The sequence below is a fragment of the Cervus canadensis genome, chromosome 21 (assembly GCF_019320065.1).
Source record: "Cervus canadensis isolate Bull #8, Minnesota chromosome 21, ASM1932006v1, whole genome shotgun sequence".
Taxonomy (NCBI): domain Eukaryota; kingdom Metazoa; phylum Chordata; class Mammalia; order Artiodactyla; family Cervidae; genus Cervus; species Cervus canadensis.
The window spans coordinates 6,484,294-6,498,333 of record NC_057406.1 but is presented as its reverse complement, the minus strand read 5'-3'; the positions used below and the strand labels follow the sequence as shown (position 1 = coordinate 6,498,333).

At 54.8% G+C, this 14,040-nt stretch overlaps 1 protein-coding gene across 1 annotated transcript in view; it reads right to left on the bottom strand.

The window, feature by feature from the left end:
• Positions 1 to 11,375, bottom strand: part of NFAM1 (NFAT activating protein with ITAM motif 1) — a 49,832-nt gene extending 38,457 nt beyond the window's left edge. Inside the window, exons 1-2 of the mRNA XM_043439893.1 lie at positions 11,339 to 11,375; positions 10,287 to 10,463 (exon numbers count right to left, since the gene is read on the bottom strand). Of these exons, the coding sequence (XP_043295828.1) occupies positions 10,287 to 10,463; positions 11,339 to 11,375 (214 nt within the window). The remainder of the gene's footprint in view (positions 1 to 10,286; positions 10,464 to 11,338) is intronic.
• Between the last annotated feature and the right edge of the window lie 2,665 nt (positions 11,376 to 14,040).

Sequence of the window (14,040 nt, the reverse complement as noted above, 5' to 3'; positions counted from 1 at the left end):
CCCTCCCCAGGCAGACATGACGTGAAAGGAAGTGGCCAGAAGTCCAGGGTCATTGTTGAGTTTCCTAGATAGTCTGGGGCCACCCAGCCCCTGGGGAGAGGCAGGCGCAGACCTTGGGTGGGGACCCAGGGGCCCAGGCCCCGCCATCTGGGCCTCAGTGATGGTGATGAAAGAGAAGTCACAGCACATTCAGGAACCACAGTTTCCTTGAGACTCCACCTCCTCTCCCTGAAGCGGCTGCCGGGAGGTGAACTTGCTGGACTTGGGGCCACAGCCTTCTCCTCTCCCCTGCCTTTGAGGGGAGCTGCGATCAGTGGGTGAAAGGAAGAGCGGACCGTGTAAAGCTCCACTGGCATCTGCGGGGCGCAGCCTTTGGGCCAGGCCTTCGCAGCTGAGTCTGCAGGCAAGGGCCCCAGGGCCTGCTCATTTCAGCTCCTGCTGTCGCCCAGTCGTGTGTCCATCCTTCTATCCATCCATCCATCTGTTCGCATTTTGCTGCGCACCTGTTCTTCCCCAGGCATTGGCCTCAACAGGAGGATGCAGAAGTGAAAGACCCCAGTTTCGAGGAGCCCACGTCTCAGATGGGAGAGCAGCCATCCGCACAATTACACATATGCATGGCTGTTGAGAGCAGTTACTCAACCAATGCCAGACACACTGTATGAGATGATTTTAATCTACACATCTATTTAAGGCTCACTGCGATTCCATGAGGTAGGTTTTATAATCGGGCTTCCCAGGTGGCGTTAGTGGTAAAGAACCCACCTGCCAACACAGGAGACATGAGATGCGGGTTTAATCCCTGGGTCGGGAAGATCCCCTGGAGGAGGGAATGGCAATCCACTCCAGTATTCTTGCCTGGAGAATCCCATGGACAGAGGAGCCTGGCTGGTACAGTCTGTGGGGTTGCAAAAAGTCAGACATGACTGAACAGCTAACACACACACACAGATTTTATAGTCACTCCCATTTTACACATAAGGACGATGAGGCACAAGAAAGTTAAAATTTGCCCAAGGTCACACAGCTAAGAAATGCATCCAGGGGAAGTGACTTTGAGGATGACTCCAGCCTCTGCTCCAGCCTGCCTCAATAGCATAGTGTGCACAGAGCAAAGAGGGAGGCAGGGGAAGAAGTGAATTACTTGGGGTGGAGGGAGGAAGGGGTGACCAGGAGGACTTCTTGGAGGAGGTGGCAGCTGTGGAGGAGGAGGCCATGGGGGAGCACATAGGTCCCCTGCAGTCCTAAAGTGCCTTGCTCACACAAAGACTAAAGCTTTCCCAATGAGACCACATGTTGTTGGCCTCCATACACTTATTAAGTACCTACTGTGTGCCAGGCAGTGGGGGTACAAAACATAAGTCACAGTTTTGCCCTCAAGGTGTTCCCCATTTAGGGAGGAACACAGAACCCCCAGACAGGATTTCCAGCTGCCCCAAGTGAGTGAAACAAGGGTGAGTGAGTGAGCGAGGTGGGGCCCCAGAGCTGCGTTTGGCTCAGGATCTGCTATGTCTCCTCCTCACGTCCTCTCCAGGTTGCACTGTGAGCCGTGGGGGCACAGGAAGTGGAAGGGGACCACTCTCCTCCTCTCCCACCTGCAGGAAGTCATTTCCTTCCTCCCTGTAGATCCTCGCACCAGGAGGAGCCTGCCAGGGGCCCCTGAGAGCAACCTCTGAAGTGACCTGGTAATCGGGATGGAGAATGTGGCTCTTCTCTGGGCACCGTGACCCCACTGCCCAGGGCACCAGGGGAAGATGGATCTTGTTTTCTTCCATCCTCTGCCTCGGGTACCCCGCACACTGGAGAGAGAGAGAGTGGTGTGCAGGGCGGCCTCCCTCCCCTCCTAGCAACACCCAGGTTGGCCTTGGGGGCCCCTTTCTGCACCACATGGCAGCCGGCAGGTGGGTGGTGCTGACTCCTCGCTCTGAGAGTGGCCCTGACCACCCAGCCCAGAGGAGAGAGCAGGCTGCAACTCATTGAACGAGACCCATCCAATCGTGAGCTAGGCTCGTCCACGGTGGACCAGCCTCCTTTCTTGGGGGGATGAGCTCTCTGTTACCGGAGGTGTGCAAACCATCCACCCTGCACACTGCTGAAACACGCCTGCCTGGCCTGGATTGCTGACCTGACCCATCTCCAAAGTCCCTTCTCAGCTCAAGCTGCCCCAAATTTGGCCTGTTTATGAATTAGTTGCTTCATGCCAGCCACAATGCTAAAGGCTCTTTATGTGTTGAATACTTCAGTCCCCACAGAAACCTCGTGTGTACAGATGTTATCATTGCCCCTATTTTACAGACAAGGAAACTGCATTTCAGAGACTGCAAGTCACTTCCCTAAGGCCACACAGCTAGTAAGCAGTGGAACAAGGACTCGAGTTCCTTGGCTTTGCTTTTAATCACTGTGAAAAGGAACGTGAAGGTATTAGCCCCTCAGTCATGTCCAACTCTTTTCCACCCTATGGACTGTACGCTGCCAGGCTCCTCTGTCCATGGAGTTCTCCAGGCAAGAATACTGGAGTGGGTAGCCATTCCCTTCTCCAGGGGAATCTTGCTGACCCAGGGATCTAACCTGGGTCTCTTGCATCGCAGGCAGATTATTTATCATCTGAGCTACAAGGGAAGCTCTTTAACCACTATGCTGTCCTGCAATTCATTTGATTCTCCAGGTGGGGCTAGCATTACAACCCTCATTTAGTGATGCAGCAAAATAGAGTAAGTGGCCTGCCTGGGGTCACAGAGGGGACAGAGTCCGGGGTTTCCTGTTGGATGTATACCCAGAGTTAGATAAGACTTCCCTTGCTAACACCGTTGGGAGAGGCAGCAAGGAGGTAGTGCCCCCTCCCATGCCCCTGCCAGACTGAAAGTAATCCTGAGGGTCTGAAGAACAAAGGTAGCATCGTTTTTCAACCTTTATTGCATGTTCACCATGTGCCATGGCCTTGTTAGGTTTAGACTCTTGGTACAACTGTGTCCCTGGGAGAGACAAAGACCCACCAGGAGGCTGATCACTGGAGGGCCTCGGGTGGCGGGGGAGGGGTGTGTGCAGAGCTTGAAGGTCTCATCCTAAGGCTCCCACCCCAGTCCCCTCCAGCCTGAAGGGCGGCCCCTGGGTTGTCCTATGCCCATGGCGCCACCTGGTGGCACACGCTGCTCTCTCTCACCTGGGATGCCTGCCTCTCCAAGTTGCTTCTTCCCTCTCCAGGGGTCTTGGGCTGCCCAGAGGCTGCCGGTCAGCACGGGGCAGACCAGGGCTTGAGAGGCCACATGATAAAGTGGCGGGGGGTGGGGGGAGGACAGGGCAGGCAGGACCAGGAATGTGCTGGGGCCCGTGGGAACAGAAGGCAGGGTGTGAGGCCATAGGAGTCCACCCTGCCTGCCTCTCTGATGCTTTTCTGCAGCATCCACGGGAACCTCCTTCAGAGCCCGCCCTGCTCCATCCTGACAGCTGCTTTGGCTGGGAACACCTTAGAAACTCCTCTTGGGGTAGCTTCACAGGAGCCGCCTCTTGGGCTCCAGGCAAACCAGCCCGTGGCTTTGCAGTGACAACCAGGGACTTTCCAGGCTGGACTCCCCATAGAGAGCTCAGCCAATTAGGGAGCAATTAGCCTCCCCTGAGGCTGACTCATGCACTGTCACCCCTCATGGCTCAGGGTACTTTGGGACTGAGGACCTCCCTCCCCTGTGGGCAGGGCGCGAGGCGGGAGTAGGGGGCGGTGAGGGGGTGGCAGCCACTAATTGCAAAGATTTCTGGCCCCACCCGGGAGATCCAGCTCCATGAGGCTTTGGGAGACCAGAGGACCTGTGTTGTAACAGATGCTGGTTCTCACACTTGAGAAATTGCCCACAGCGCTTCCCAAGGTGGATTCCTAAGGGTCTGTGGGCAGTGATGGGCGGCTCTCCAGGGAGCCAACACTGAAAGGAGGCTCTGGCCAGGAGGAGCCCTTCAAAGAGACTGGGTCGTCCCTCCTCCCTTCCCTCTCTCTCCTCCTTTCCCTCTCCCTCCTCCTCCCTCTTAGAAGGCCAGTTGGTGAAGCTCAAGCAAGCCCCCCCTTCATTTGTATCCCAGGCCAGTGGGGGAAGTTGCTTCACCTTCAATATGGGGATGAAATACCCACCTTGCACGGATCTGATGAAGAACAGTCATAGTAACAGAGGTGAGAGCGCTTTGCAAAGAAGGAGGTGTTCGTTGAAAGTAGCTGCTTTGCCTTAAACTTTTGAGCCCCTTTCGAAGAGGTCTCTTTACAGGGGCTGGGCCAGGGGTGGGGGTGGGGGGTGGGGGTGGGTTGTTGGGGGAGGTTCTGCAGAGAACAACAAGGGTCTGCACCGGGAGAGAGGCAGGTGCAGCCCCCAAGGGTGTGCAGTTATGAACGAGGAAGTCTGCCGTGGGGGGCGGCGGGAGGGAAATAGCCCTGGGTCTCTTACCGCTGACCCTCCAGAAAGCTCTGCCTTCCTTTCTCCTATTTGTCCATTGAATTGCATCTTGGCCTGCTCTCTCAAACCCTCGTGCCTGGGGATACCTGGGTCAATGCCAGAAGGCCTTCAATCCACAGATGGCAAAGACCCCGGGCCGGCACGTCTAATTCCTACGCAAGTCCTTCAGATGACCCACAAGGAGCTTTGGTTCACTCATTCATTCACTCAACAAACGTCCCCAGAGCCTTGCTCTGGCCCAGGACCTGTCCTGGGCACCTTCCATCTAGGACAGAGCTTCTCGCCCACATATCTAAGTCACAATCCAGTAGGAACCCCATGTGAAAGGGATGCAAGCCCAGATCAGGCTGAGCCTGCCATGGAAACCACGGCCACAGCGTTCTGAGGCTTGGTAAGGAGCTCCCAGGAGTAGAAGAGAGAGGGCGGGCAGGAGGGGCTGAGATGTCAGCTCCAGGCTCCAGAGCTGAGACAGGAGAGGGGGCCCAGGGGAGCCGGAGTGAGACAGCCCCCCTCCTTCCCCATCCCCTGATGAAGCCACCTTCTCTCCAGGGTCAACAGTCAGATGAATAAAACCATTTATGTTTCTATTAAAAAGTTACTGGTGTTGCAACTGGTATCGATTTCCACTGTGTTCATTTCACAGGTACAGATTTTCAGCCACACTCTGAGTTAAGCAGCTTGCTGGCTGTTCCTGGAAGCCTGGCATCATTTGTGATATGGTTTCTGAGTGGAAAGACTTTCTCCGGAAGACAGCTCATTTGGAAGTAAAGAGACTTCCTGTGTTCCCTGGAGTGAAAATCCCGTTCTGTACAAAACGCCTGCCACACTGTGGCTTTTAGGACCAGAAATCTACAGGGGATGTGCTGACTGACAAGAACCACAGCCTGCCCTGGGTCCAGATAGGAAAAGGAAGGGAGAAAGTCAGCTGAGTCCAGGCCTTCAGATGCTGTGATCTTTCCACCAGGTCCCACAGAACAGCAGCAGCCTGAGGGCCCGAGGATTTCACGCCCCCAGAAACCTCCTCCCCGGGAAACCCCCCACCACCCCTGGGGAGCCTGGAGGAAAGTGTTTTCAGGCTCCTTGCATCTGGCTTGGGTGAAAGTATTCCTAAGCAGCGGCCCAGCCTGGCGGAGCGCCCCGGCCTGAGTCACCGCATCCCCGCGCCCTGCTGGCCATTCCTTTTCCTTTCTCCGCTCCCTAAATCTATCTGCTGATCTTTGTTGTCACCACCTTCTGGAAGATGAGCCGTGCACAGGCCGCGGACATCCCCGAGCTGCCCACGGGACGGGGGCTGGGCTCCAGGCCAGATGCAGCTGACCTCAGGGCGGGCAGGAAACCCAGGGCCTGGAGCAGGCAAGGGGCCCCTCTGACACCACTCTGCGCCCACCCCCCTGCCTCAGCGTCGACCTGCCTACCTGTGTCTGGCCAGTGTCTGGGGTCGGGGGAGGGGGCGGGAAGGGTGGCCCCAGGAGGGAATGGAACTTGTCTTTGCCAGATCCTGGGCTTGCATCCATCCTCTTGGCCACCCTCCCGGGCAGGTATCCCCATCTTGCAGATGAGGAAACAGGTTTAGAGAGGAGAAGTCACTTTTCTAAGGCCACACAGCCAACAAGGGCAGAGCTGCGGTTTGAATCGGGTTCTGCCCGCTCACACGGGCTGCCTCTTAACAACCTCTGGGATGTCTGCACTCCCTGGCTAGGTGGTGAGCTCTCCGTGGCTGCTTCTCCTCCCAGGTCCTCACCTGCCCTGCATGCAGCAGCTGTGCCTTCCAGGGACAGGACACCTCTGTCTTTGCAGGTGCTCAGAACAAGCAAAAGTATCTCTTGGATGAATGAATGGGAAACTGGGAGAGGAGTCCTATATGAGACCCTTTTCTGAATGCAGAGGTAAAAGGGGCCCCCAGGGAGTTCTGATTACATTTTTGTTGCTGTTTAGTCGCTCAGGCTCAGACTCTTTGCGACCTCATGGACTGTAGCCCACCAGGCTCCTCTGTCCATGGGATTTCCCAGGCAAGGATACTGGAGTGGACTGCCATTTCTTCCTCTAGGGGATCTTCCTGGAGACCCAGGGATTAAACCTGTGTCACCTGCATTGACAAGCAAGTTCTTTACCACTGAGCCACCAGGGAAGCCTTAATCAAATTCACAGTAGATGCATATGACTTTGGTTATAAACTTGTAGAAAGTGGGTGTCAGAATCTGAAAACATGGGATTTGGCCCTTCATAGGAAAGAATTGGCTAACTTGTAGAATTATCAAGTATTAGGAAGTTGGCCTCAGAAGGGAGTTCCCCCTTCAACTCAGTTCCTCAGGTGTTTACACTGTGCTCCCTGGGACAAGGCCTTGGGCTTGGTGCTGAGATCATGGGAAAACAAGAGCCCTCCCAGATGATTCCCTTCCCCTCGTGGGGATCCCGGATGCCTGCATCACAGGCTCCCAGGGACACGCGGCCGAAGCAGAGGGGGAGGGGAGGGGACTAACAGATGGTCCCGGGGTCCAGACAGCCGAGGCAACAGCTGTGCTTGGGGTCAGAGCAGGGGTTGGGGCAGGAGGCCTTGGCTGTTTGGGGAACTTGATGGGGGAGGAGGAAGTGAAGGGGATGGGCTCTGGGGGCTTCCTGGGGTCTGCAGGTGACCTGGGGCTCCTGCCACCTCTCCCTAGAGCCCTTGTGGCTTTGCCCCTCCCCTTTCTGCCTCCCCCTCCAAGCCCCCCCACCCCCGCTTGTGTTCCACCTGTAACAGGAGGCTCTCAGCCCCTGCCCTGGGTGAACAGTCCTTCCTTGGAGGAACTTCTTCCATTTCCTTCCCACAGGTGAGGATGGGGGTGTGGTCCCCAGCCTCCAACCAGGCCAAGACATCCCTGGTCCTCCTCATTCCCCCACCTGGCTTCCAGCTCCTCTGGTTGCATCTCCCTGGTGTCCAGCTGGGGTCTGTGCAGGGCTGAGGTCAGTGGGAGTGTGGCCCTGTCCGCATCCTAGACAGGTGCTGCCCAAGAGTCCCTCGGCTCCTTTTGGGTCCCTTGTTGCCCCTGAGCGGCTGGTCCACCCTCTTCTGTGCCCCCTCTATGTCCTCGGAAGCCACCCCCACGTGGGTCCTCTTTTGAGGTGACTCGTGATGGTGACTATCGTCTGCCTCAGTTCAGTTTAGTTCAGTCGCTCAGTCGTGTCCAACTCTTTGCGACCTCATGGACTGCAGCACGCCCGGCCTCCCTGTCCATCACCAACTCCCAGAGTCTACTCAAACTCACGTCCATTGAGTCAGTGATACCATCCAACCATCTCATCCTCTGTTGTCCCCTTCTCCTCCCGTCTTCAATCTTTCCCAGCATCAGGGTCTTTTTAAACGAGTAAGTTCTTCGCATCAGGTGGCCAAAGTATTGGAGTTTCAGCTTCAGCATCAGTCCTTCCGATGAATATTCAGGACTGATTTCCTTTAGGATGGACTGGTTGGATCTTGTCTGCCTCCCACGTGGCAAAAGCCTGGCGTTCCCTGAAGAGGCCCATCAGTGGGGCTTGTGGGGAGGCACCATTTCAGAAGTCCCCCTTCTCTGTCCCCTCCGACACTCTGATTTCCAAACCCTCGCCTCATTAGCTGAGGTTGCCCACAGGTCATTTTGATTTTGAAAAAAGCTTTCTCAGGCTGTGCGATCCACGCTCTGTGGGGAAGCTCAGAGTGTAGGCAAAGATAACTCGCCCAGTTAGTGTGGCCCGTGGAGGGAACAGCAACCATCTTTGTGGGACGTGAACCAGGAAACAAGGGAGGGATGGGGCCAAGAACTGGCTTCTGTGAGGATTCAGGAGGCCTTTGGGCACTTCACACAGGTGATCTCATAGCCCCCCAGGAGCGACACGCTGCTCCTAGTAAAACAGAAAGAGCCGAGCTGGGAAGCCCAGGTAGCCAGGATCCAGAGTGAAGCAGCGGCAGGACAAACCCCCCCGCCCCCGCCCCCCCACACCTTTTCTGTAAATTGCCTGCTTTCAGAGGAAGCTGGGGGCTGAGGCTTACAGTTTTGACTAGATCTTCTTTGGAAAAAAAGATCTCCACAATTGCAAAACCAATATGAGGTGTGACAGTGAATAGTAACTTCCCCTTCCAGTGAGAACAGAACTCACAAGTTACAAATTCTGAAAGGCTGACAACGCCATAAACAACCAGCAACTCAGGAACATAACCGGGAATTCTGTAACTTCCCAACCACCTCTATACACTACTCCCTGTGATCTTGTACGCTGATCACCTCTTTGTCTGACGGGGATTTTGGAATGCCATGCTCTATACAGAGAATGCATGGCATCCGGTCCCATCACTTCACGGCAGATAGATGGGGAAACAATGGAAACAGTGACAGACTTTATTTTCTTGGGCTCCAAAATCACTGCAGATGGTGACTGCACCCATGAAATTAAAAGACGCTTACTCCTTGGAAGAAAAGCTATGGCCAACCTAGACAGCATATTAAAAACCAGAGACATTACTTTGCCGACAAAGGTCCATCTAGTCAAAGCTGTGGTTTTTCCAGTAGTCATGTATGGATGTGAGAGTTGGACTATAAAGAAAGCTGAGCACTGAAGAACTGATGCTTTTGAACTGTGGTGTTGGAGAAGACTCTTAAGAGTCCCTTGGACTGCAAGGAGATCCAACCAGTCCATCCTAAAGGAAATCAGTCCTGAATATTCATTGGAAGGACTGATGCTGAAATTGAAACTCCAATACTTCGGCCACCTGATGCGAGGAACTGACTCATTGGAAAAGACCCTGATGCTGGGAAAGATTGAAGGCAGGAGGAGAACGGGATAACAGAGGATGAGATGGTTGGATGACATCACTGACTTGATGGACATGAGTTTGAGTAAACTCCGGGATTTGGTGGTGAACAGGGAAACCTGGCGTGCTGCAGTCCATGGGGTCGCAAAGAATCAGACATGACTGAGTGACTGAACTGAACTGATACAGAGAATGTAAATTTTGATCAAGTTTCCTTTGCAGATGAGCAGGAAGAACTCAGGGCATGTTGTTTCCTTCCACAGAGACCAACCTGCTTCTTGGATGGACGACCCTCAATACCCAGTGTAGCTTCGATGGCCTGTCTGCAGGGACATACTTTGAGTTTTGTGTTATGCTTGTGTATTTGTATTTGTTTTTTTGGCAGTGCTGCACAGCCTGTGGGATCTCAGTTCCCTGACCAGGGGTCGAACCCGCGCCGCCTGCCATAGAATCGTGAAGTCTTAACCACTGGACCGCCAGGGAGGTCCCTGTGTTATGTTTACTAATGTCAGGAAAGTAAGAAAGTGAAAGTGTTAGTCTCTCAGTCCTGTCTGACTCTTTGTGACCCCGTGGACTGTCACCCACCAGGCTCCTCTGTCCAAGGGATTCCCCAGGCAAGAATACTGGAGTGGGTAGCCATTCCCTTCTCCAGGGGATCTTCCTGACCCAAGGATCAAACCTGGGTCTCCCGCATTGCAGGCAGATTCTTTACCATCTGAGCCACCAGGGACGCCCATCAACGTCAACATTTCATGCCAAATCATTAAGAAATTCAAATATTATTTCATCGTTTTCACTGGATGTCCTCTTTTTCCTTCCTCGGTGGGATAATTCCTGGAAGTCATCCAGACCCTCAGCAGCCCAAGGACCGGCCTCCACGTGGAGGTAACTGGGAGCCACATAAGCTATGGCCGGTCCAACACCACCCGCCTGGGAGAGAGGAGGGGAGGCCGTCAGAGCGGCACAAGGTTCCGCTGAGGTTAAAATGTCTGCAGAAACCTGTGATCACGTAAACACAATGCAGTGACAGACTGCAGTTCAGTGGCTGAAACAAAGATTGTGTTTTTACTGAATGGCACTGACTGAGCAGGTACATCCCGGCAGGCGAAGCCAAGGCGCTCCTTGGCTGTTCCAGAGGGAGCGGCCCAGAGAGGATGCAGCAGCCGAGCTCCTGCTGAGGTCTGCAAGGCCCGGCTCTGCCACATCCGACCTGCGGGAACCCGGGCCAGTCACCAGGGTCCCCTGAGCCTCAGCCTTCTCCTGCTCAGGGCCTATGAGAAGAGCAGCCACAAGGAGAGCGAGTACCGTGACACTGAGAGGCCATGGATGAACGTGGAGCTGCTCTCGTCTGTCCGGGGACTCTGCCATTTGGGGGTCTGCAGGGGGCCCCGGCTTCCTGGGGTAAAGAACGCTCCTGCCGATGCAGGAGACATAAGGGACTTGGGTTTGATCCCTGGGTCTGGAAGATCCCCTGGAGGAGGGCATGGCAACCCACTCCACTATTCTAGCCTGGAGAATCCTATGGATAGAGGGGCCTGCTGGGCTACAGTCCATAGAGTCACAAAGAGTCGGACACGGCTGAAGCGACTTGGCACAACACAACAGAGCAACAGGCCCCCGGAGGCCAATGTGGGAGCTCAGCTGTCTCCCAGGCGTGGAGAAAGGGGTGGTGATTCTGACCAGGATTCAGAACCAGGCCCAACTGGGCTGTGCCTTACCTGCAGGCGGAGCCCCAGCCTCTCGCCCTGGCCCGGGTGTGCCCTCACCCTGGCACTCCAGCCCACATGGACACCTCAGTGGGCAGGCTGCAGGAGATAGCCTATTTCCCCCCCCTTTTCCTTTCAGGCTTGATGGGCTTCCCTGGTGGCTCAGACGGTGGTAAAACAAAAAAATCCGCCTGCAATGCAGGAGACCCAGGTTTGATCCCTGGGTCAGGAAGATCCCCTGGAGAAGGGAATGGGTACCTGCTCCAGTAATCTTGCCTGGAGAACTCCATGGACAGAAGAGCTTGGCGGGCTACAGTCCATGGGGTCAGAAAGAGTCAGACACAACTGAGCCACGGGAGGCTTTCAACTTTCACTTTCAGGCTTGATGGATGACGGAAGGCTCCTCCTCCAACTGGCAAGAACTCCAGCCCACACTTTGCCTGCAACTCGATCGTGCAGGACCCGGCTCCCCTTCATCCCGGCATCAAATGTCTGTTTGATCAGTTTTTCATCCATTTTCTGAAAGCGTGGTGATTTGGAGCTGTCCTGAATCTTGCAGGACTGCTCCAGTGTTGCACCCTGGCCAGATACTGATGAAGTCCCGAAGTTGAGGTTGGATGGCTGATCTGCTCCCTGGGGGCCCCTTCATGCCCTCAAGGCCCCCCAACCACGGCCCCCACGACCCCTGGCTCTCTGCCCTTTAACAGAGCCCCCGTGAGGGACAGACGGTGAGCTGAATGCTTGTGGGAGAGGGTCAGAGAGGCAGTGAGCTGTCCTCCCTGGGCGGGGATGCTCTATCCAGCCCTGCCCCAGGTTGGACAGGAGGGACAGGGTGGGAGGGGAAGGGGTGGCACAGTACAGACTGAGGTGGCATCTCTGTACTGGTATCCTGGCCTCCACGGTCCCTCTGCTCAGCCTTCCTGATGGTAAGGAAAAAGACTGATTCAGTGCTGGCTAAGTGTTCTGCATCTCACATCTTTAGTAATGAGCTTTCTGATTTGACAGCGAATCCCAGTTTTACGAAAGCACTTTCTCAACCATTTTTCCCCCTTGTGCACAGAACCCTGTGAGGTAGCAGCTCCCCAAGTTTTCAGGGAAGGGAGCCGGGGATTGGAGAAGCTGGGCCACGTTCATGGGTTACTGTCAAGGATGCTCACAGGTCAGAAAGGCCAGGGGCACCCGGCTGGGAACCTGCGTGGGTGTCAGGGCGGGGAGCCAGGGAGATGGGAGTGGGCCTTGGACCAGGGCTCAGGATGGAAGCCATGACATCCCAAGGGTGAGGAGGCCGAAAAGAGCAGGGCAGAAACAAGGACCCGTGAGAGTGAAATCGAACTCAGAAAGTGTAACAATCAAAGATCTATAAAGAGGGCTTCCCTGGGGGTCCAGTGGTGAAGAATCCACACTGCAATGTAGGGGACAGCAGTTCGATTCCTGGTTGGGGGTGATCCCACCTGCCTTGAAGCAACTAAGCCCATGCAACAGAACTACTGATCCCACAAGCTGCAGCTGGAAAAGGCCCATGTGCAGCAATGAAGACCCACCATCGACACAGAAATAAATCTTTAAAAAAAATCTATAAAGAGAAAAGTCATCACCCCCCACCCCCCACCCCAGTCCCTCTCCCCCAAAGGTGTCTACACCTTTATCCCACCTGCCACCTTCCTCACTCTTCTGACCTGCAAACATATAAAGCAACAGAGCCACATGCCTCCAGGGAGCTGGACTTGCTGGTTTTACTGCAGTAGGGCCACCCTCACCCTTTCTACTTGAATGTATCTTGCTTCAGGCTGGTGAGCAGGCCAGTGAGGGGCAGGTCCAGCCAGCACCTGGCCAGTCAGCTGTCAGAAGGGAGGACCAGGCGAGGCTGCAGCCAAGCAAGGATCTGCTCTGCCCAGGGTGGGGGGTGGGGTGGGGGTGGGGGAACTGGCCCTGGGCAAGGCGGCAGAGGGCAGGGAGCTGAAAGAAGTCAGCTGGGGGTGGGGACAGCCCTGCCCAGCTAGAAGACCTGGTGGGGGACAGAAGTCCCCACAGGAAAATCAAGGCTGTTCCTGGTGGGAGACGGGCGGAGGATGCTAGACTGGCAGAAACTGGCAAGAACCACGGCCAACAAAAACAGATATGTTTTTGTCAAGCTCTTTTCTAATCCATACTCCCCTCCCTCCCACCACAGACACCACTGTGGCAATTGCTGGGAGAATGAAAGAGGGAAAAGCAATGGACTTTATCTGGAATGAGGACTTTGTGATTTTTCTGTTGCTAAGTAGCAACTCTAGGGATACCTCCCCCAACCCCACCTATCAGGCAGAGGAGCTGGGGAGATGGAGGGACATCCCAGCCTGAGATCTGAGGGTGATGGTCAAGGACCACAAAGGCTCCAGGGCCATCAGCGAGCCCCAGGCTCCAGCTTGCCTCTGCCCTCCCTGAGAAAGTCTTACTGAACGCAGTGGGTTGAACTGTGTTCCCCCAAAATACACATTCAAGGACTAACCCCCTGTGAATGAAACTTTATTTGGAAATAGGGTCTTTGCAGATATAATTAGTTCCTTTCATCTTGAGATGAAATCATCTTGATTTAAGGTCAGCCCTAAATCCACTGGCTGGTGTTGCTGTGAGAAGGGGCCAGTACACACAGGGATGCAGGGAGGAAGGCTGCTTAGAGATGGAGGCAGAGCCTGGGGGAATGTCGTTAAAAGCCATGGGATGCTGGGGGCCCCCAGACGTCGGGAGAGGAAAGGAAGGATTCTCCCCCAGCACCTCCAGCAGGAGCATGACCCCCTCGGCTACTCACCACATCTCAGCAAAGTGCTTGTTGATTACCAGTTCCTCTCCCTCTCTGACAAAAAGCTCAAACATGATGAGACTGGGTTTCTGTTTTGTTGTTCTATCTCTCTGTCGTGTCCGGCTCTTTGCGACCCCATGGACTGCAGCACACCAGGCTCCTCTGTCCTCCACTATCTTCTGAGTTTGCTCAAACTCATGTCCATTGAGTTGGTGATGCCATCCAACCATCTCACTTCTGTTGTCCCCTTCTCGTCCTGCCTTCAATCTTTCCCAGCATCAGGGTCTTTTCTAATGAATCGGCTCTTCACATCAGGTGGCCAAAGTACTGGATCATCCCTAAATGTGGATGTATCACAACTTT